The sequence below is a fragment of the Nannobrachium achirus genome (assembly GCF_963921795.1).
Source record: "Nannobrachium achirus genome assembly, chromosome: 11".
NCBI classification, from domain to species: domain Eukaryota; kingdom Metazoa; phylum Chordata; class Actinopteri; order Myctophiformes; family Myctophidae; genus Nannobrachium; species Nannobrachium achirus.
Window position 1 is genome coordinate 61,175,037 of NC_137820.1, and position 25,289 is coordinate 61,200,325.

At 41.2% G+C, this 25,289-nt stretch overlaps 1 protein-coding gene across 2 annotated transcripts in view; it reads right to left on the reverse strand.

Annotated features, from left to right (window-relative positions):
* Window positions 1–23,571, reverse strand: part of LOC308294854 (homeodomain-interacting protein kinase 3-like) — a 57,404-nt gene extending 33,833 nt beyond the window's left edge. For both annotated transcript variants that reach the window (XM_080737741.1, XM_080737740.1), the window contains exons 1-4: window positions 23,211–23,571; window positions 13,333–14,399; window positions 12,384–12,575; window positions 11,462–11,643 (exon numbers count right to left, since the gene is read on the reverse strand). In XM_080737741.1, coding sequence (XP_080593867.1) covers window positions 11,462–11,643; window positions 12,384–12,575; window positions 13,333–14,397 — 1,439 coding nt within the window. In that variant the 5' untranslated portion in view covers window positions 14,398–14,399; window positions 23,211–23,571. The remainder of the gene's footprint in view (window positions 1–11,461; window positions 11,644–12,383; window positions 12,576–13,332; window positions 14,400–23,210) is intronic.
* Window positions 23,572–25,289: the final 1,718 nt, after the last annotated feature.

The following is a 25,289-nucleotide window of genomic DNA, read 5'->3' on the forward strand; positions in this document are numbered from 1 at the left end:
GCACAGAATGTCTCGACAGAAAGTAGCTCATAACCTGCCTATGGTGGATTTTTATGAAACAAAAACTTTGCAGATAGAAAGAGGATAATTCAAGCTTTCAGTACAGCCACAATGTTGGTGAGTTTAACTTTGTTTAATACAATCAGATAGGACTTTTCTGTTTGGATGTATGGGCTGTCAATGGCAGGAATTAGTGTTTTGCCACTCAGTAGGCGTGTTCCCACATAACTTCCAGAAACAGTGATGTCACACGCATACCCTCTATTCTTTGGTCGGCACTACTATATTTACATATAAATATATACAGTATATGACGTTAATGCAGCAATATTATTGAACATGACAGAAGAGTGGTACTCTTACAAAAGAAATAGGTTTTTACCACTCAGGCAATTCTAATTGGAATAATCTTGCAGCATGCTGTGAGGCATCATTTAAATACAATGGGATATTAGATCTTATTAGATCCGGGCCAAAACAATGTGGGGCTCAGCAACAATTGCTGTAAATAGTAACGCCTGCTGTGGCGACAACGGTGGTGGTTGCCAAGCAATAAGTTGACACAAGACCATAATATGAGTAGTATGGGCTGACGAACTGGGAAAAAAACCTGTGAGTACATAAATACAGAATGCATAGTCATAGATGCATTCAATAAATCCATTATTTTACGCAACAGTCCATAGGTCATCGTTCAGTTAGAGGAGGAAGCTAGCATTTGTCATTTCCTATGGATCCTCAAAGACAAGGAAGTGTTGAGTTATGCAATGTGGAGAAGGGAAAGATCTGCTTAAAATATTGACCGTTCAGCAATAGGGAACAATTCTTTAAGGAGTTTAAAGTCCACACCAATGCAACCACTTGCATCTTGCAACCATAGAGAGATGTACTTTATTAATCCCAGATGGGAAATTAAGGCGTTACAGCAGCATAGTATGACATATAAAGAAATAAACTAACAGGAACTCAGACACAGAAGGACATAATCACAAAAGGCCAGGGTCGACACATGACCCTATTCATGAGGGAGAGAGTAACTTATACATGTACTGTACATTGTACAGTCTCATGGCAGTTGGCAAGAAAGAGAAAGAAAACCATTATCCCTAATGGCAGTTGCAAGGAGTTGCATTAGTGGGGACTGGCTTTAAACCAGTGGTTCTCAAAGTGGATTCCAGGGACTATGTGGGTGTCTAAATTGACCCTTACAAGTCTGTAACTCTGACAGAGTACAAATGGAACCAAATGAACCCTAACGGGTCCATTTGGTTCCATTTGTACACCGTCAGAGTTAAGGGGAGACATTGACATTTGAAAGTTTTGAGAAACACTGCCTTAAACTGTTTTGTTCCTAGGAGTTGTGATTGGTGCGGTCTGGCTTATAAGGCCAGACCGCACATTAAGCCAGAAGCAGTGGTTGTAGCAGGGTTTTAATGAAGGCTGAGGTTGTACAAATAAGATGGGTATCCCCAGCCACTGGGAAGTAAAAAGGCACACAGCCGTCTATAGAGGGAAACATAATAGCTACACTCAGGGATCTCACTCGGGTCTTAACTGAGGACAGGCACAAATTGTTCTCATTCAAATGCTTATGCAAGGAAAAGATACAATATATCACATTTCACATCGTCATTTAGGCAGGTGTAGGGGAAAAAAGAAAGAGAGAAAGAAAAACACCCTGGTGGGCTGCCAAAGAGAAAACATTGACAACACTAGCATAATTACAAGATAGGCTGGACTCCAAATTCCAAATTGAGTTTTTAAGAAAATAGACTGCATTGTTTTCTAAGGAAAAACAATCCACTTCACCTAATGTACATCCAGTACATTCCACCCCCTCAACTAAAGATGAAGTTTATCGCGCAAGATCTCACTAACCTCAACTGTGGAAAGTAGTTTACAGACCTTACAAAACAAGAGGTGGGGAGATTTGGTACAAGCTGTACTTTTTTCATTTTGGCTTTGTGGTGTTACTAAATTCTCATGCATTGAGTGCAACTTAGGTGGAAAAAGAAATGTCCCGCAACAAATCATCATGACCTGACCAGTCAGGTTATACTGAATATTTTAAAGATGGCGTTAGAGATCCTGATATTTAATAGCACAAAAGGTTACTGTTTTACTGTTACTGGTTATGGATACATTCTATGACTTAGAGAAACTAGAAGCTTGGCCGCCCACTTTGCTGTTTTTTTTTTTTTTTTTTAAACATTTTAAATTAATGAAAAAGGTCGATCTACTAGCTGACAATGCGCAGCATCGCAATGCATGGTGAGCTTGTAGATCTACCATTTCAAACTTTTGCGCGACACTCTTGCATGATGAAGTACGACATTCATTTACAAAAAAGTTGAAATATGGAGATATGAGGTTTCTGCCCGACATTGACGATAATTAAGGACAATTCAGGGAAATGCATTCAATCAGAAATGAGTTAAAACCTGCGTGTCTTGAAGTTGACTTCCTGAAATAAAAAGGTCACCAAAACGTTTTACATTACACTACCAGTCCTTTATAATGTAGTATTAATATTTGCACAAACCTTCTATTAAGAGACAAATAACTGTTCAGACTTCACAAACACACATGGTTAGCGTGTATTGGTCAATTGCAAAACAAAATGCATGTCTGCACATTAACTAAAAGAGACTTAGATAATGCCATATTGCTCGCAACACCTGTGCAACTGCTAGACAAACAAGCTGCAGCAACCACCCCACCAGTCCAGAAACTGTGCATGTGTGTGCATAATCCTGCACATGCACACACATTCTGGTGGGTGGGTTTTGTAGAATTAAACTGCCGTGTTGAGACTCAAGTAGTGTGTGTTAGGGTTGTTCAACAGGACTATGACTGGGGGTTTGAGGATGTGAACCAAACACCTCAACACCTGTAGCCAAAACAAGCAGAGAACTCATCCAGGGGTGTCGCACCACATTCTGGGCCCTGGGTACAAGGATTCACTGCGGGCCCCCCATGAATGTTCTTCATAGGGGGAGGGTGTTCAACCCATTTAGACTGGGAACGCATTATTATACACTATTTTGTGCTTTAACTATAGAAACATCTTGAAAATGTGTTAAAGTCTTTGAATATTTCAAATGCTTCTATATTTCTATGTCAGTGGTGCTCAAACCTTTTCATGTGAAGGACCCTCAAAATGATAATGTATTTGACCACAGACCCCCATCTCAAAATATTTAGATCCAGGGACCCCCCAGAAGCAAATTTTGAGTTACAAATGTTACAAAGCTTCAGAGTGAGAACTGAGTGTGGGAGAACTGGTCACGTCAAGAGACCACCGCAAGTTTCACTCTTAGTCAGAAGGCAAAATTTACCCATCAGCTGAATTCACACGTTTTCTCAGTAGCTAGAAGCCATACAACTGAATACTCTAACCTGTACCGCTACTTGCTACATCAGTGATCCAAGAGCCATGTGTCCACCTGTGTACTCCTGACCCGTTTCAAATAGGTGCGTTTGCAGTAGTACAAATTATTCATGATGTAGGCTATGTGAGACAACTCCATAGAAGTAGGTTAGACCTCCCTCAGGCAGACATGGCCTCCCAAATGGCCATGGCTGGACCTCACAGGTGGCAGGTGTAACGGGCCCCAGGTACAAATATGTCCACACAGCATTTACGTTTAACCTATGCTTCATTTCGCAAAGGCCAACTAAGGCACGGCAAGTTTAATAAAGACAGATTATTTAGGTTGGTTCCACATCATTTCATCAATCGTCGTGTCACGAATCACAATGTATACCGGTATGTATAAATCAGGCCTAAGAACCCAAAAAGAATCATAGCATGTTGGCACTTGTGTTGTAAAGCTCATCCTAAATTGGCCTCTGCCCTTCTTCATTGATTCTAAACATTTTAGATGAATGGACTCACGGGTGATTCGAACATGTTTGCAAACGGCCAAGCAACCAGTATAGATTAATGTTCAGTCACACTAGGCCACTACCTGCGAGTGTAAAGAAACACCTCCGTCTCAAAGTAATCACACCATGATGAGGGGAAGCGCAACAGCCGCCCGAAATCTCGAAGCGTGCCAAGATGATAGCCCTCTCTTTCCTTCCACCTGATCTGCTTATCTGAATTATTCACATAGCCCTGCGCTCCGTTTTCTCTGTGAGAGGTGGTTGTACGTCACCAACCCCCGCAGAACAGAGCAGTCACCTCACCGAGGCTTGCTGTGTCATGGCTACCATGGCAACCATGCAATAGAGCATGACATGCAATGAATAGGCCTTGGTTAGGGCCTTGCCTTCTATCTTGAAGAGTTGAGCTTATGAAAAATAAAAAATAAATAAACTCACTTGCTCCAACACTTTGCTAGTAAGTCTCCTAAGACAGGGGTCTTCAACATTTTCAGGCCAAGGACCCCTTAGTCGAGCGAGAGATGAAACAGGGACCCCTCACAACCCATAGCTACCATATAGTTTAGTTTCATCGTTTGACAGCACAATCATCAGTGTATTTTGGATTCATCTAAATTTGTATTTCCAGATATTTAACCACTTGAACCATCAATACATTTCACTCTGTACTTAGTCTGCTCTTTTTCCCCTCTACAGTCTACACCAAACTCTTAGCCAAAAATAGCTGATCTACAAGCTCATAACGCCTCGCAGCGCTCCCGGACCCCTTGCTGAAGACCCCTGTCCTAAGAAATGGAAAAATTTGAGCAAAGTTTTGGCCAGCACTGCTTAGCATTGCGTAGCATCAAACTGATCTCCAGCCAGTACTAAAGGGGGGCAGACGTCCATTCAGAAACACCCCCACTTAGAAACATCCCCATTCAGAAATACCCCCACTGAGGTTAGGGTTTAGGTTAGGTTTAGGCGACACCTCCATTTAGAATAATGGAAGTCAATCTTCTGAATGGCAATAGAGGCCAGCTCTGAGACAACTCTTAACACAGTATAGCATTCTGTATTCTGTTTACTTTGCAACAAGCAACGTCCATATAAAGGCTGAAAAAATACAAAAGATTTGCACAAGATATATGAATAAAATTGCACGTACAACTTTGTTTTATAATGCCGATATAACTTGCCTGAGAAGATCAGCTAAAGTCATACATTGTGCAGTGTTTTCTAGGGCCTGCTCTGGATTGAGAATGGGCCACGGAGGGAGAGAGAGGCACGGAAGGACATTACCTGTACTGTACCTTATAGATCAGGTTTATAACATAACACTACAATTTATACACCTGTCTGAGTAGCTGCAGATCAGTGATAGGTTCTTTGAATGTCATTCATGAAGCCTGTATCTGCCCACGCTTAATATTAAAGAAAACTAAAGACGAAAACTACAAATGACGTTATAAATTGTGCTGTATTGCCAGTGTATTACTGGAAAGGTTACAGAATGTGCATTGTGCATCTTTGTTTTTTGACAGTCTTGGGTTCCCAAATGTAAAAGATATTCTGTAATCTGTATCATCAAGCACTTACACAGTACATTATAAGTATTATTGTTTAGTATAGCAGAGGGACAGAAAATGCAAGCAAGTCATACCAATTGTTTACACATGCACAGCGTGCATGAGCTTCAGATGCAGTACAAAACAAATGGCCATTGCTCCATTAACTGTTTTTAGACTTTAACTCTGCATGCTGTTGACTAAAGTACAGTTTTATTATTTTGGTAAACCTACACATTTTGAAACTGGGTTATATAACTGTATTATACATTTTGATAAACAAAGACCTGTCTTGGCCTGCAAACCTTTTAAATCACAGAAACTTGGAAGCAAACTACTGTACTTACAAAACTCATGGGTTCAAATAAGACAAGATAATATAGTATCATAGAGGCTATTCAAATGAGGAAAAACACAGCAAGGGCAGACATCACACTGGGAGGAACAGTATAGGTTAATAAAGTAGTTTGACAAGTCTTTCTGCTGAAATATTTCTTCCTACACAGGCCATGCCAGCTTAAGTCAAATGAGCGAGATGTTATGCAACGTCAGTACAGTACAGGCCAGGGGTGGAAACACAGAGTTCTATCCCTTATATCTACCTTGCTGATAACTCGGTATGGACAGACGGTGACATCCTGAGAGAGAGCACATGCGCACTCGCACACGCTCACGCATGTCTACTTAGGAATTCAGATATTACATAATACCCAATAGTAGATAAGAATATGGCATATAGCCCAAGTGCACTGACACCTTCCTACACACAGAGAATTGTCTATGCATACTTGGAATTTAGATCACACTGGATTATAGGTTACCAAGTTGTGTGGACAGTCGTCCTGCCATAATATTTCCAACGTCGCTGAAATTAGTGAGACGTTATGCAGTTCCATCTCCTCTAGTGTTGCATGGTAAACCATGGTACTGAACCAGTACCATGGTACCAGAGTTTTTTTTAAAGGTACAAGGTAAATGGGGACCTGTCTTTTTAAGAACAGCACAAACAGCTGTGACGTTGCAATAGTGATGTACCAGGAAGTTTGTAATATGAGTTGAGCAGAGCTCGGTGCAGAAAACTGAGTGGAAAGAGATGGTAGCACAGGAAAATCCTCTGTCATGTCCATGTAAAGCCTCTTGACAGTTATAAACATTATTAAAGTCAAACACTGTCTATTTTATGTTTCATACATACTGTATAAAGACCAAGTATGTTCTTTTTTTTTTATACCTAAGATTAAATTAAGATCCTGATGGATCTAGCCTTGGGATCCAGCTAGCCCCCCTGTATCTGTGGTTCACAACATTTTAATTGTATATAAAATATATGTAACCGTTCAGATATCTTATTACATCAGTATTGTTCATGTGAACTGGTTTGTTTAGGCTTATCCATTATAATTATAAAGTTTCTATGATTTATCACTTGTTTTCCACCGCGGATCACTTCCTCATTTACTCAAAGCGGACAGCAGCAGGAGTCATGTCCCCCTCTGCGTCCATTCCATCCAGACGCCGGAGGACCGTGAGATTTGCCGGGGGCATAGAATGTCCGCGTTAGGTCAGAGTATGATGGATCTAATCTGTACTCAAAAAGATAAAGAACTAGTCAACACACACTTTTCCACGCACCGTCTGGGCTATGGGACCACCACTACAGACCGTCTGGGCTATGGGACCAGGACCACCACTACAGACCGTCTGGGCTATGGGACCACCACTACAGACCGTCTGGGCTATGGGACCAGGACCACCACTACAGACCGTCTGGGCTATGGGACCACCACTACAGACCGTCTGGGCTATGGGACCAGGACCACCACTACAGACCGTCTGGGCTATGGGACCACCACTACAGTTCCGAACCATGTCATTGCTGTCTATCCAGGCTATAAAGGGACCGCAACTGTGACTACAGACCACAGCAAAAATGTTAATCAAACGCTGCCTTAGATCAATTGATCAACACACAGAGTAGAAAATGGATGCGGGGCCGGCGGACATATGGATGGATGCCCTGACAGAGTATGGACACACATGAACACGGGGTGCCATCCTAAAGCTGGCCGCACATTACCCGACAATCGGGGCATTTAATGACCCTCCCGACAATCGGGCTGCCTACGTCTGAAACGTATGCCCGATTATCGGGCATACATTTCGTCTAGTGTGAGGGCTCACGGATCCAATCTTTTATAAAATGTTTGATATTTTTCTGGATCACTACTGGTAGCAGCGGGGGACTGAGAGAAAATACAGCCGCTTCTCTCTCTCTCTTAATGCTACCAGATTTCATCGCGCCCGATTCTCTGCTAGTGTTAAGGCCAGCTTTAGTGTGACTGTGCACACCGATAAATGCAGATGACAAATACTCTATGCCCTTTGCTAGATGAACAGATATTAGATAACGCTTTCACGAACCACAGAGACGTGGTAGTAAGGGCATGAAGGGAAAGGAGGAGGTGGAAGTTGTTTATAGGACAAGTATGCATATTATTATAACCTACTGTGGTGTACCATTTTTATTTGAAGCCTTTTCCGTGGAACGGAGTGAGCAAGGTTAAGCCATTTTTATGCATCACTTTTACAGACTACTACAACTGCTGAAAATGTGTTACTGAAATGAGTGAGTGTTAGGCAAAGGGAAAGTACATTCTGTAACAAACATTAGCCAAAGTATCCACCCTTTGCGGCTGCTGAATGGACAGACACATGGGCACATGTCAGCGCACACACACACACACACACACACACACACACACACACACACACACACACACACACACACACACACACACACACACACACACACACACACACACACACACACACACACAGAGGAATGTCTCAATGTTTTTTTTTTTCCTGTGTCTAAATGTGTGCTTTACACGCGACATTCTTCCCCAGTCTTCCATGTCCTCGCTGACCTCCCCTGCTCCTCAATAGCTACCCCTTTTTAAACAACACTATGATCTCAGTCTGGTCTGGTAAACACTCACACACAACGGTTAATCAGGTCATCTGCAAAGCAGAGCCTTTATGTTATGCAACAACTGGGGTTCAACGTTTCCCCTGTCTGTCTGAGAGAGAGAGAGGCAGGCCCTGGAAAGTAGCTGACATTCTCCATAGCAAACAGGCTGTACCCAGAGGGTGGAGAGACCTGGGCTTGGCTTTTAATGCAGAAACCCAAACCAGGAATGTGATTTCTAAATGAGTTGTTCTTACGAGGTAGAATTCTCTTTTAAATTCTAATAGGAATATCACGTTCTTGATTTGTGACTCATTCACAATGAGTTCTTGATTTGTGATTCATTCCTCAGGTCTACTTCACTTCACGAGCCACCAGCAGACATTGGACCTCACGTTGTGTTGTGTTGCTCTGAGAGAGCCTATGCAGTAGAATGCATGGATTGTGTGAGCTGGAGAGCGAAGGTGTGCTTTGCATTGGCTGCAGATCCTGTGCAGTATCTAAAAAGCTACAGCCGATTGCACAATGTTTGAGGAGTTAACAAGTTAACAATGGTTCAAATTTTATCACCGCACTTGCTGTAACTTGCAGAAATTATTGGTGGCAAAGGAACATTGGCAGCTTGCTATTCTGTGGTAAAAAAAAAAGAAAAGAAAATGTATAGAGAGCTTTAGAGACACTTTGCCCAGAAAAATGACCTCGTGCAGGTTCTTCTAGTGTCAACACGTTACGCCATAGAGCAGAGAGAATCAAAGAGGGGAAGGTCCCCATGGATGGATGAATGAATGAACAAGCAATTTCTCCAATTTCACTTTCATGGACTACTATTATATTACTACTACTATATTCATGTATGTTCTCTAACATTTGCATGCAAACAATTGCATGCTGAATTCTTCCCACATGCATAAGGATGCAAACATTTTTGCGCTGAAGACCATACAAAAATGCGCTACCAACCCAATATAGACAACTTTATATTACATTTACAGAAGGGGGTGGAAAAGAAATGAATGGAATCTGCCAAGAATTTGCTGAGCTGGTGTAGGCCTCCTTCATATTCCAATAAGATCACACTGGTCACAGCATGGAGTTTATAGGTGCAGTGCCCATTAGGCCTGGGCGATATGGCCTTTTTAAATATCGATATGATATTTAAAATAATACCGCGATATTCGGTATTATCGTCCAATAAAAGAAACATGAATTAGGAGCAAAAAACATCATTATCCATCCATATTTCCAAGTGCAATGTCAATTATGCGCCACTAGATGGAGGCAGCGGCTCCCTGCATCTAGTGGCTTGCACACGTGCAATGCAAACAACACATTTCATGTGAAAGGAAAGTGAAAGTAATGTTGCATGCGACAGTGCAGAGCCTATGAGATACGTTGGCATATTCAATCGAACTGTCTGAACATGGATAACTGAAAGTTAAGGCACACTATTGCATCCTTATAACTATGAAGGCAATAAGGCTTTAGCAAAGTGCTGTTAGCGACTGCTAGTTAGCTAACAACAGAATGGAGTCAACTGAACATTAGGAAGAAATGAGTTTTGACGATTGGGATTATATCCATGAGGAGCACACATGACTTCTTCACAAAAATGTAAGTTTACTATACTCTGGCATGGCAATACATGTACAGTACAGGGCACGACGAATGTCTCTGCTGTGTGATCTGATCTGAGTGAAGCGACTGAGGGCTCAGGGCTGACGTACATACAGGACGTCACGCATGAGCAGCACGTAATGAAATTAAGTCATGTAAAGGTTATACATTAGGAAACTATAGTTGTTTTAAAATAGACTCGAACAATTATCACATAAATACAGTTACAGTCCTTGGAAAAAAAGTAGTTTGGGCGTTTTTTGGGCAAAAAAAAATATTTTTTATTTATTTTTTATTAATGACGATATTTACGGTATTAATTTTAATATCGGTATTGTCCTTTGATAGCGCGATATACGATAAAACCGGTATATCGCCCAGGGCTAGTGCCCATGCAGACAACTGTGTTACATGAGAGCAACTTCCCCTTTAATGAATCCCAGGCTATGAAACATGCCAAATATTACAGACAGCCTCCTTCCTCATAAACATATGCATTCCTTCGCACAGCATTATGTAAGAGCAGGGCGTTTAGGGTGTGACTCCCTCGACGCGGATAACAAATGAACACACATGAACACACAGCATATTGATGAGAGAGAGAGAGAGAGAGAGACAGAGACAGAGAGAGAGAGAGAGAGAGAGAGGGTAGGGGACGACAACGTGTGAAACAAGACCCCTGTGAGTGAGTCTGCAGGTTATTATGGAACTCTCTGTTCACATTACATAACTGCAGAAAAGCCAAAATACATAAAGCCAGGGCAGGACAATGTTAAAGGGGCTACACCATGAATTTAACTTTTCTACCTTTTCTGGGTTTTTTTTTTTGTCTCCCCGGTGTGCCTTCTAACCCCCCAAAAAAATGTTTTCTTAACACTCCAGCCTTTCACCTTAATTTCAGGGGTATTCTGAATGGGCGTGTCTGAACGGGCCTGTTCACAGTTCTCCCCAGTTGCTTATGAAAGCATGGGGAGAGTCCCCAAACTCCCTTAATATTGCCCCTTTGCCAAGAAAGGGCATTTTGGCATTATAGCTGAAAAGGCTTGGAATGACAGACAGACAGAACATGAAAATGCTATATCGGAGTGGTTGTTTAGGCTTAAACCTGTATAAAAACATAATGTGCCAATATTTATATAAAATATATTTTTGTATTATGCATGATGTAGCCCCTTTAAGCCCTATGTGAAATGTGCACACACACACACACACACACACACACACACACACACACACACACACACACACACACACACACACACACACACACACACACCCCCCCCCCCCCCCCGGGACTTTGACCAACTGTGATGTAATCTCATACCATCTCTGAATACAAATAACATTTACATTGGGCTCTTGTCAGCCATATACGCAAATGATTACTTTAAAAAAGGAAATCCCAATTATCTCTAGATTTCAGTACACACACACACGTCCTCACCTGTAGTATCTGGACTGTAGGTATGTGGAACAGACAGCTTTGGAAACATGGCTTGCTGACCCAAAGTCAATGACTTTGACCCTGTACGGCTGTCTGGAGGGGTCCACCAACATGATGTTCTCTGGTTTCAGGTCAGCGTGAATCAGCCCCAGAGACTTCAACTTCTTCAAGGCTGTCGCCACCTGCAAGGTTGCACATTTACTTTTAAAAATCTACCTGGGTTCCCCAGGGGCCTATACCAGGCCCCCTCCTTTTTCTGTCTATACCATACATATACCTTCACCACAAAAAATAGCCAATCTACAACGTGTGACATGGCGACACATGGTGAGCTTGTAGATCAGCTATCTTCACAGAATGTTCACCCACACTAGGGCTCAAGTGGTTAAGTAGAAGGCATCGGTTTATTGCTGCATTTCCTCAGCTATGTATGAGGGGACCGGATAGGGTGCATGGCACGCATGCAGGCCTGCTGTTAATGCGCCCCAACAAGTAGCTTTTTTCTAACTTTTTAACAAAACCAATATCACTTGTCTTAAACCAACTTTAAACAGCTTTTCTGAATCTGAAGTTATGCGTGTGCATTCCAAATCTGACCCAGGCTCTTCAGGTCGTTGTTTCTACTTGCATATATCAGTCAGCATATCTAGGCTATGGCTAAAGTGTCGAAAACGGTATTTGTATTATTTCTTCCACCAAAACTCTGCTTGCATATTTTGTTGCGTTCTAGCAGTTCCAGCAGCTGAATATGACAAAACATGACGTGTACTTGAAGCGGAACGTTCCCAATGTCAATGACCTGTCTGTCTGCAGATGTGTGTATTTGTTTGTGGTTGTGGTTATGTCTGCACCAGGAGTGTGTCTGTGCATGTGCACAGTGTGTGTACTAGGCCTACATTTGCATCATCCATGTCATCTTTACCTGCTGCAGAACAGGCCTGATGATTTTGAGCGGCAGTGGGCTGAACTTGTTTTGCTTGAGGAAATCGTATAGGTTTTGCTCCAGCATTTCAAACACCAGGCAGGTGTGGCTGCGATGCTGGAAGCACTCCAGAGCCCGCACCACGTTGTGCTCGTCTGCATTCTCACCACTCAGACGGGCCAGGATGCCCACCTGGGGTTCAGCCAAACATGACAAAACACAAGGTAGGAAAACAGGGTTAGGAAGGACACAAATGGAATGTTAGGGGTGCAGCAGTTAATCAAAATAATAGATTTATGTATAATCAGTGTTTTTTACAGTGGCAAAAGTACAGAAATACACTTCTCGATTATTCGAAAGGTATTCAATAAAATAATCGTTAAGAATCGATCATTGCAGCCAATAATTGGAGCCCTAGCTACCCGTCTGTTAAAAAAAGGTTTTCCCCCACAAAAAATATAATGTTCACCACCTTTATGTCAATGGAAACGGGAAAATAAATAATCTACCTAGCTAAGTCACCTGAGCTAATCGGCGTGTCTGTTTGCACATCAATGTTATGAAGTGACAACGGGAGGATGATAAAAAGGCTTTTTTTGTAAACGGCAATTAATCAAATTGTAAATGTCGGATAAAATGTTCTGCCTACTCATGTCAAGCAAGGTCTCATGAACAAAACACTGACAGAACAGCGTCTGTCCTCGACTCCCATCATCACAGAGTGAAAACACCAACAATGCCTGCTCACCCAGTGGTGCAATGGTGATTCAATGTTTGGGGGGTTGCGAACGTCACTCAACACCTACTATACAGGTCTATTGATATGCATATAGGCTTGTTTCTCTGTTAAAACAGTTGTTGAGGTGTGAACTTAGGGGGGTGCGAGACCTCGGCTCAGAAAAGATATGGATCGTCGGGGGCGCGCGACCCAAGACTACACTGTGCTCACCTCTATCTGCCCCTGGCGGGCGTAGGACGGGTGGTTCTTCAGGATCTTAACGGCCACCACCTCGCCAGTGCCCCGCTTCCAGCACTTCACCACCTGGCCGAAGGTCCCGCGGCCCAGGAACTCCAGCACCTCGTAGCTGTGCTTCATGGAGCACAGCACCTCGTGCTGGACCAGCTGGTAGTCCCCGTCTGCCGAGCTGGTCCTGGTCATAGTGGTCCCGGCCGCCACCGCGTCGGACCCCGCCGCCGCAGTACCGTTTTCAGTCCCGGAGGAGGCCGCCGCCGCCCCGCTACCAGCCACCGCCTCGATCTCCTGCTGCTGGGCGGCTCCCGTAACGCCTCCTCCTCCTCCCACCGTAGTAACATTGTCGCTCCCAACGCTGCTTTGCAACATGGCGGCGGGGGGAGGAAGTGGGGGTAGTGTAGTAACGTCCTCCACTATCTGCATGGCTCCCCCGCAGTGGTTTTCCCGCTGTAGTTCTGTGCCCTCACCTGACTGCCACTGGCATCGCTGGGCTGAGCTGTCTGGGAGGTTGGAGTCTCCGGCGGCTCGCTCTTGCGCTCTCCTCCTCTGCTGCTCGCGTGCCTCCTCCTCTGCTCCCACGCAGGCCCTCCTCAGGAGCCCGCAGTCCAGGCCACTCCCCGCTCCCTCTGCCGGGGTCCCGCCGCTGTCCCGGCGAAGTCTCACTTCCTGTAGGCCTCGGGTCTGACAAAAAGGCCCCTGGCCCTGGGTGTCAGTTTCTCTGGTTCCTTCCAAGCACTCCTCTGGCTGGAACCTTCTAGTCCACGACAAACTCTCCTCCCCCTCCTCCGCCTGGACTTCTCGGTAAGGCCTTTGTGATTCAGCCCCAGTTGAGGATGGGATGACGTTGTTGGGATATGCAATGCCGTAGTTGACTCCGATCACGTATGTCTTCGCTGGGGGCCGTTGCTGAAAAGCTCTGCTGGTGGTGGTGCCGCGTTGGGGTCCGCTTGTGCGTTTGCTGGTATCACTGCTGCTGGTTCCTAAGGCACTTGTTTGGGCTGGGTACAGGTGTGGCGGATAAACCAAAACTTGTGAGGCCATACCTGAAGAGAAAGAAAGGAAAAACAAACTTGGTACAGCTAGTAGTTCTTAGCATAACCGACACCGTAGTTATATAAACAGGTTGGTTGTGAACTTGAAGTTTTCAAGCCTCCAGTTTTGACTTTCTTTGAAAAAAAGCTTTTGTTGCAATACACACCAAATATCTTCTCGGCTGCGACACTATTATATTATTGACAATGATGAAATATGTGTTTTTTTGTGGGCAAGACTGCATAAATAACGTAATTAATAAAGTTGTTGTTTATATATTTTTTATTGCAAACTATTGCACATCCAAACCCAAAGAGGTCATCCTATATTAAACCACTTATTAAAGTTACTTTATTTTGGCAAGGACACATGAATTTACAAGCAGTCTATTTTATGTGGTTCTCTTAAAAAGTAGTACTTCTTGTCCGACTATATTCCTTCCATCTTTCCAGATAAACTTTATTTTGCCACGCTACTCCTCCCACAGTTTTGGTGGAACACACTTGGGTCATATGTCATATGGCATTTTGCTAAGAAATACGTCAGATAGCATGTGAAAAAATTAAATATAAATCTTAGCATTTTCTGGATCAACAAATCGCTCCTTTAGTTATCAACACAAAAAAAAGAGAGAAATGCATTTACAATGCCAAAAGAAGTTGGCTTAGGCTGAAGGCTGAAGGGTGTGCCAGTGACTTCCCGTTTCTATGACCCAATGCGCTTGTTGCCTCATCTAAGTTATGACCAAAGCTATAGGAACGCTTCTGCTTTCACAACAACATAACAGAACTGATGACTATATCTTAAGTATATTGAAAATATGTAATGAATGTTCTTGTAGCTGTGAAAAAACAAAACAGATTTTCTTCATGTAGAAACACTAACAGCTGTTTTTTCACATGCAACTTAATCTGGACCTAGGGGGGGCAAATCCTTTATACCCTGAGGGCATTTCTTTTTTTTCTCCCCGGTCCCCCCAGTCACTGAGCAAGCTTATAATCTAAATAAAGCTGTCATAAAGGGCAAGGCCACCAAAGCCAGTACACAGCTGAGCCATCGTGTCACCATTCGCAGAAAAGGGAAACGGCCTACAGTAGTAATAAGAGAGGGGGGGGAATCCCGTCACATCATTAGTTTGTCCGTGCAAACTACGCTAGAGTGTCAGATTCACACAAAGTAGAACTGTCGAGCAAGCAGAACCCAGCGGGAACTGCTATAGAAGCTTGATAAGGGAGAGGGAGCCATGTAAACTCACTTTACACCATTTTAGACTTGCACATGTGTGGAGATGCACTATGATTTCAATTTACCATATTATCTAGGTGGTTAGTCAAGTGTGCAGTAAGCACCCAGGTCATAAATTCATCCGAGACTCGGCAACATGTACCTCACCACTTTTATCATGTGACCACCGAGCAGAAGGGTCAAATTTGCTAACCCATACTTAGGCAAATACTACAGTAAGCTAAGAGCTCACAAACAGAACTACACCGCCTCCACTTTTAGTTCATAGCCTAGGACAGGTCTTGCCGCAGTGAGAATATGGGTAGCACTTTATAATAACTATACACTATAAAGCATTAGTTAAGCATTAGTAACTAATGAATTCATGATGAATTCATGATGAATTCATCATGAATTCATCATGAGTTTATAGTTTATTAATCATGAATCCATCATTAGTAAGGCATTATTTATACATTAACTGAACATTAGTAAACACAGTAGTTAAGCATTAGTAACTACTGAATTCATCATGAGTTCATACTTTATTAATCATAAATTTGTCATTAGTAAGGCATTATTTATACATTTACTGTACATTATATAACCCAGGTTCCAAATAAGGGTCAATTATATGGTGATAAAAAGTCAAATAAATGACTACCTGGTTATGCATACTGGTTTAAATAACTCATGGTTAATTCATTGCATCATATGATTTTGCCTAAAAACAACAATAAATAGTTGGTTCATCTACAGTAAATATGCTTAAAAAGGTTGAAAACAGTTAAAAAATCGGGCTTTGAACAAATCCCTTTAAGTGCACTCCACTATAAAAGGAGCACTGCCCCTTTAAGAGTCTCTTTGTAACTGCCTCTGTGTCGGTGGTCAGTCAGTACTTTCGTTTTGGTTACTATTTACATTAGGAATTTTGGTTCCTACCTTCCTCCAGTCAGATGAATGGGGCGGAACTAATTAGCGGCAACGCAACGTTTCTACCCGGCCGTATTTCAATGTTGCACACACAGTAAAACCAGCGTCAGTTCTGAACACTAGCCAAACAGTGTTGCTGTAAAAGTTAACTATTTAAAGTGCTATAAAGTCCGCGAATTTAAACAATAATTCCCTCCTTGTAAATGTATGCAGCTAATAAGGTACTGTACTGTATTCTGACGTTTTTGTGTTGTTTTATTTGAAGTTATTTCAGTATTGTGTTGTTGGCTTGATGTAAACAGCTAAGGGCTAAGGAAATGTTTCTGACTAAGTGCTTCATTACTGTATGGCATTAATGTTGTAGTTATTGTAAATCTTACATTTTGCTTATGGAAATACATCGGATGGCAAGCTATTGGAGACCCAGGAACTGAATCTACAGAAACCATCTATTGGACCAACTGCACAAGTGACTTGAACAGAGCTCTGACTGACTATTTTTTGGAACTGAGACTTGACTTTGAACAGAACTCTGACTAACTAATATTTTTGAACTGAGACTTTGGACCGAGCAACTGAACTGTTTTGATCATCCACTGAGTTAACTGAACACAGATCTAAGGAAGAGGAAAAGACAGTGACATTTCATTTGGAAGTTAGATATTGACAATATTGCACTGTTTTGTTACTAAAATTGATATTGCACTATTTTTGATAATTGATTGTTTTTGATATTTTATTTTATTATTTTCCGTAAAGGTTGAACTTAAAGGTCATATTAAGGTTAAAGGGGAGTTTTAAGGTACTTGCCTGCACTTTTTATTTTGAAAGCATACTTAACCTGCTGAAAATAGCTCAAATAAATAGGTCTTACCTGTTTAAATAGGCTGAAAATATAATAAAGATTGACCGGTCCTAAATAGAAAACTATCTTTAGTTTGAATTAACTGGATTAAATATTTAGTTGGTAAACTAAATAGAAAAACTGACCTAAGAACCTGCTCTAAAATTTAAAAAGGTGTTGAATGGTTTTTGAGAATTTTGTCTACCTACCTCCATCATTGTAAATAGTTTATTGTATGCATACTATTTTTGCTTCATTATTTCATTCAGTAAACTTGACGTCTTTATTATTCACATTTAAGCTCTTGTCTCTGGTCTATTCTTTTAGTCACCTCCTCACGAACCTAGAAATACGGTCATTTTCTACATCACTGCTTCTATCTCATTTATAAATGCTTTATAAGGCATGAATAGTCCTCACTTTAGATGGGCTCACGGAACATACTTAACTAACGAGTAGTAACTACCTTAATAAATCATTAATTGATGATGAATTCATGATTAATAAAGTATGAACTCATGATGAATTCAGCAGTTACTAATGCTTATTAATCATGAATGTTTTGTTTTATTATTACTATGTTTCAGGTGTCCGCTTTTGTAATAAATACGGTCATTTTCTACATCACTGCTTCTATCTCATTTATAAATGCTTTATAAGGCATGAATAGTCCTCACTTTAGATGGGCTCACGGAACATACTTAACTAACAAGTAGTAACTACCTTAACGAATCATTAATTGATGATGAATTTATGATTAATAAAGTATGAACTCATGATGAATTCAGCAGTTACTAATGCTTAACTACTGTGTTTACTACTGTGTTTACTAATGTACAGTAAATGTATAGATAATGCCTTACAAATGATGAATTCATGATTAATAAAGTATGAACTCATGATGAATTCAATAGTTACTAATGCTTAACTACTGTGTTTACTAATGTTCAGTTAATGTATAAATGATGCCTTACTAATGATGAATTCGTGATTAATAAACTATGAACTCATGATGAATTCATGATGAATTCATTAGCTACTAATGCTTAACTAATGCTTTATAGTGTATAGTTATTATAAAGTGCTACCAGAACATGTCCTACTTGCCGACAGTTCCTAGTTCTCACAGATAGAACTCTATTCTCACATAAACAACACTCAACCAACAGAGGCCTGGGGAACTCTGCTTTCACACAGCCTATGTGAATTCCAAGCCTAAGAGTAAAGTGTTAACTTGGGGATTTGCCAGCTTCACAGTCATCTCTGCACCAAGACAGATTCACTCAGTCTCAGGCCCTCAAAGTTTGTCAACTGATGGCGTAAACAAACCACTGTGAATTTGGTTGAAAATAGTGTGACAAGAACAGGGCTTTTTTTACTCCATGCCTATCCTCACAGCATATAGCACAATGACATCTTGCTGAGAGGTTAAGTAGCAGCCATGTCCGACACTTTGTCATTTTTGGGAACATTTAGGTAATGTTTGTAGAACATTGACAAATCAACCGGATAAGTACATTTTCCTGTTACCCACATTTTTTAAGCAAAATTACACTTTTGGTGGCGGTTTGGATTGTTTACCTTCACCTTGCCATGATGTAAATCCAAATATTGGTTTGAGATATCTTCAACTTAAGTCTGTCGACAATTTAAAATATTCTCTGCATTGACTTGGTCACTCTTTTAGCACACAAACAAGCGGAAACAAGTGGATTCTGCCCATGTATACCATCACAATACCTGACAACCTGAATTATTTATTATTTATTTCAAATAAAAGTTCCTGTTTATTACAACTACTACTATTTTTACTATCACCTGGAAGTTGACGTTTGTGTTTGGAGAAAATGCAGTGTTTTGTGTCGTTCCTGGACTGGCACCAGCCTACTCTGGGACTACACAAGTCAGGAACGATGCAAGTTGGAAATGCATGCCCCACCCAGTTATGCAATACCCGCTGTGTACCCATTGTCAGATAACGCGTTGTGCCCTTTTATGCCCATATAATGGAGATCCATTTATCTGTCTGTCGCCTTTATGCTATTTGGACATCTGTTCATCTGCAGCATATTGGTTGGATCAACGGTTGCGTAAACCGGATCACCATATATGCCAGCCTATATATTGGAATATTGGTCCTATATATGGGAATATTGGTCGGATTGGTGGTTCTGGACAACCACCGATCCGACCAGCTTCACGCCAGGCACCGCATGCACTCATTCAGATCCTCTGACTGCAATACACACATTGTCGAGTTGACTTTGAAGTCCATCTGTGAGCTTCTGATATCACAGAGTGAAGACAGAGAATGACATCAGTGAAACAGCACGGTTTATATAACTTATATACCTGATAAATAAATAAATAAATAAATAATTTCAATCAACCGAAAGGAGCCAACTATTGAAGAAATCTAACCAATATTATGGCAAGGTTCACAGTCTTGTTGTTCTATTACAATATAGTACTAGGCACTATAGCAGGGGTTGACGCCAAGGTCTCAGAGGCACTTGCCCATCGGGCAAGTACAGGTCATGTTCTACTTGCCCGGAGGTCATGCCCACTTGCCCGAAAAGTAAATCGTCCATTATAAGATGATAGGTAAAGATTTTAATTACCGCTAAATTTAACTTATTTCAAAATGTCACACTTCAATACCTCCAAATCCAAATACCTACATACTGTAGCTACGATTGAATATGTCTATGGTTTCACACAGTAGCCACAGTAAAAACAGCACATTATAGGTAAATAGTGCTCTTATTTTACATTCCACAGACCAGAAGACAGATCGCACTGGCCACATTCAGGTTTTTAGACAAATATCTTGTGTTGTGTTTATAGACGTTTGTGTCCCCTCTCAAATGAGCACTTGCCCGGTCGGGCAACCTGAAAGCAAGCTTCACCTGCCCTGACGTTTTATTTACCTGCCGGGGGCAGGTGGGCAAGCCTTAGTGTCAATGCCTGTATAGCTTACTTCAAGTTTAACAAATGGAATTAAACATGTGCCAAGAGGCCTGCCCTGTTCTTATGTTAATACACCCCAATGCTGGTTGTCTTGTGCAAGGTGCTTCCTTTCCAATAAGAGGTAGTATGAGTAGCAGCAGTCTTTAGTCTTAACTATTAGATTTTCATACACAGGCTCAGACAGGCCGAGGGAGAGGTGTGTCTAACGTCAACATGAAACAAGCCCTGCAAATACACACTTTACCCTCAATGACTGTCTGGCAACTTCTCTTGTTGGGTATACTCATTACTCACTCACCAGCCATTCTGGCTCATCAATAAGTATTGTCAATTTGTCAGAGGTAGGTTATTTATTCCATAACTGAGTGTTACTGGTAGGGCTGTGTGAATTGTCTTAGCAGGTGAAAGACAGTGATTTAAAATTTTAAATGACATTTACATTATTCAACCACAATTGCTAAAGGAAAAATATGCAAGCTTGTGTGTACACAAAAACATTCCCCCCTCACCTCTATGACAGGCATCAAACAGGTAGTTGTCTTTAATGCTTTCATTGATTAGAGAGATCACTAACGAGGACTTGACACTTTCATGGCCCGAATAAATTACCTTAGTGCACAACCCCTTTGAAGTTCAAAGGGAGCAATTAAGAGCTCTGGCTGAGCTCACCCTGACAAAAACGTCCCTCCACTGTTTCTGTTTACATTTAATGTCTACATAAAGAGTGGAACAGAACAGAAATACAGCCAGGGGATGTGTCTTTCTGCAAGGAAACACCCCAACAACACAATAATATAGTTACTGATGAAGGGAAATGACTGCTAAAAATGTATATACATAAAAATAATTAATAGTCTTAAAGTTACATTTAATTCCTTTAAACGGTACATTCAGTATACAGGACAGATGGGATAACTGAATCCCAATTGATTTGTCTAGCGGAAGGATTATCAGCCCTAAATCTCCACTCATTGCTAAGCCTAGAAAATAGCCACGTGCATATGCAATATTGGACAAAGTTAAAGTTTTAGTCACTATCCATATTGGCCGGTAGATGAAAGAATCCTGCTTCATAAGTAACAGCAGCTGGTGATGGGTGAGTCAGGGCTGACTGATAAAACGCAATGGCATGAGAATAAGCCACCTTACAGCTGGAGATAGGGCTAATCTATGTTTGTCTTTAATGGGCGTCCAAACAGTCACAGACCGTCTGTTGTCTCGCTGCCAAGGAAGGTAGCCTGATACTCTGCACAGATGAGTCCTGACATATAGGAGTGTGTGTGTGTGTGTGTGTGTGTGTGTGTGTGTGTGTGCGTGCAATGGTGTATGGTAACTAAGTACATTTACTTAAATGCTGTACTTACTGGAGTATTTAAGTTCTTCGCTGCATTTAGAGGCAAATATTGTACTTTTACTCCACTTCAATTATAAACATTTAGTTACTTTGTAGATTGATTATTATTGCAAAACAGAGATTAACCACTTCAGCCCTGTATACATTTTGGCCCTTTGAAAATAGCCGATCTACAAGCTCACTGTGAGCTTGTAGATGTGTATATCTGTATATATTTTGAAAACTTAACATGGGACATTCTGCATACTGAGTACTTTTACTTTTGGTGCTTTTAAGTGCATTTTGATGCCAATACTTACGTACTTTTACTCAAGTACATTTTGAATACAGGACTTCCACTCGTAACAGAGTATTTCTTTCTACATTGCAGTATTGATACTTTTACACAAGTAAGAAATGTGAGTACTTTTACTACCACACTCTGTGTGTGTGTGTGTGTGTGTGTGTGTGTGTGTGTGTGTGTGTGTGTGTGTGTGTGTGTGTGTGTGTTGTAAAAAGGCTGACAGCTGTGCGTGCTATTTGCCATTGATCAATCAAGGGAGACAGCAAACATATGGGTGCCGTGTGGTGTGTATGTGGTGTGTGTGTAGTACGTGTTTGGGGGAAGGGCAGCAACAACAACCTCCTATCCACCTGTTGAAACTCTGCTCGCTGTCGTCGCTGACACCTAACTTCTTCCATTTCCTTGTCACAACTCCACACGAAACGACTATTGTCTAAATCAAAACTAACACGTAGGCCTACTTCAGACGGACTGAAGCGTAGTGTTGTTAAAATGTTAACGTTAGCTCGTTAGCTTCACAGGGCTAATGTGTTTGCCAGGAACCAGCAGAGAGGAAGCAAAGTTGGTTAGCTTTTAGCGAAGCAAGCGCCAGCAGTGGTGGAAAAAACAAGTACTCACACACGTTCTAAAAAAGTATAAATACTGCAGTGTTGAAATACTCAGTTGCAGGTTTAACAGTCCAGAATTCAAAATTTGCTTGAGTACAAAATTATTGGCGTCAAAATGTACTTAAAAGTACCAAAAGTACTCATTATGCAACATATTTGGAAAGTAGCAGATCTACAAGCTCACAATGAATGCAACATCTGCTGTTGTCAAATGGCCAAAATTGGCTGAAGTGTATAATCATCTAAATCTACAAAGTAACTATATTAACTAAGTGTTCAAATAAATGTAGTGGGGTACAAAAAAGTATAATATTTGGACCCGACTTGTAGTGGCGTAGAACTTCAGCTTCTACGTAGTAAAAGTACTGGAAATTGGTAAAGTAAAAGCAAATTGGTCAAGTAAGCAAAGTACAAACACCTCAAAACCGGTCCTTAACAATAAGTACAGTACTTGATAAGTAAATATACTTGGTTACTTTAACACCACTGTCTGCCAGCTAGCCCGAAGCTAAGTCATTGGTGGATAGTGTTGTGAATCAACAACCATAAGAGCACACAGTGTGTCCAGCAGTTTGACCACATGTATTCAGAACAACAGAACATTACCTTTAGTAGGAGCAGGAGGTGTTTTGGTCCAAGGCGTCCAAACAGATCCAGACCACAGTCCAGTCCTGCATTGATGCTGCTGCTGCTGCCATCTTGTTCAACGACGAGAGAGACTAGAACACAGCGAACAACCCGGAGTTTTCCTCTTTCGCACACTAAAATAACATGGAACTATTTGTTCCCCTCGGCAGCCACGGTCCGCGTCTCTTCCGTGTCTTGTTGGTGTTGACCAAACTGTCACCACGGTGGTCGTTTAGCAAGGAGGAAAGCGTGTTTGTAAACTTTTTTGCGTTGCTAAAAAACTAACTATAATGTAACGCCTTGTTGTTTCACCCCCGAGCGCCGCCGCTCCGCTGCTCACTGCTGCTGCTGCTGTCGATCTACTAGCCTGTTGCTTCTCCCCGCATGTGTGGAATGTGCGTGTGTGTGTGCGTGCGTGTGTGTGTGTGCGCGCGCGCGTGACTGTGACGTGTGTGAGTAGAGCGCTAGAGAGGGAGTTGCGAGTTTGGAGCTTTTTTTTTATCCATGATAAATAAAATAATATAAAAAAGGGGGAAAAATAATAATAATTATATATATATATATATATATATAAAATGGTACAGTATGTATTTTGACATTCAGTCCACGGGGAGACAAAATAGCCTACTTTATTATTAGCCATGAATCATAACTCTTGTAGAGTGCTTTTATTTTGGGACTTTACGTCACAAAATAAAAGCACTCTACAAGTTATGATTTATGGCTACATTATTATAATTTTAAAAAAGTAAGGTAGTTGATGAGCTATCTGGAGAGATGATATGAATAGACCCTGGCCTGCACAGTAGGATTTGACAGGTGGTAAAAAAAATAATAAAACAAGTTTTTATGTACCACTTCAATAGTATCAGACAACAAATGTGACTCTGGCTCCCTCTACTGTCCCCCCTTTTTATTGCAGGCATAGGCATAGTTCAGCTGAGCACCCACTGCACTGCCTAAAAACTAAGAGCAGCATTCAGATGAAGCGCACCTGCATTGCATCTCTTTCTTACATAGTAGAGCAGTGTTTCTCAAACTTTCACATTTCAAGGTCTCCCCTTAACTCTGACTGTATACAAATGGCACCAATTTGTATACTGTTAGAGTTACAGACTTGTATGGGCCAATTTAGACCCATCTAAAGGAACCCACAGTCCCTAGAATCTACTTTGAGAATCACTGTAGTAGAAGGTTTCTTTTTTTGTATCTTGAATGTAATATAATCGTCAAATCAAATCAATGTGATTCCGTCCACTTCTCCGTGAAAACTCCTCTCCGTGAAACCAAATCTGGACACACCCATGAAATACAAAGGACAAGCTGAATTAAATAACAAGTAGTGGTGTAAAAATAAATAGCATTGCTTTTTTAAGAGGAAACAGCAGCTTTATTGACAAGTAGCCTACATGGTTTATCTTTCAAAGACAATGATCGGTGCAGTTTGCGTAATCAGTCACTGAATGTGTGTTATGAATGTTAGTTATATTACTTTGAGTCACTGAATGTGTCATCTATGTAGTCTGATGACAAGCCATAGCCTTTTTTAATACAACACCAGTGTAGAGCAAGCATTGACTATCAACGTCAAAAGCATAGTAAAGAGGCTATAGTGAAATATAAATAATTAAAAACAGTCATTATCCATCATAAATAAATAATAAAACCAAAGACATTACTACAAAAACACAAGCAATTTTGAAGGTCCACATCATCAGTCCGTTTTCTTTTCAATACCTACAGTAGTTCTCAACTGCTGGTTCACAGGTTAGTTCCCTTTCTTTATTAAGAACACTTTGTCCTTTATACAAATTTGACTCACAATTTCAGTCTAACAAGTAAACTACTGTCTGATACTCTTTGTTTTAAAATTTGTTATAAAGATAACCATTGGTAATACTTATTGTACCCTTGTAACACAAGCAAATGCTAGAGAAATTGTACTTGTTCTTAGATTTGCTATCCTGAGGTCTGAGATTAAGTAAGCAACACTGAGTGAATGCAACTGAGATGGTTACCAGCGTTATGGTTTTTTGTTCTTATCCTGTTGAATTTGAG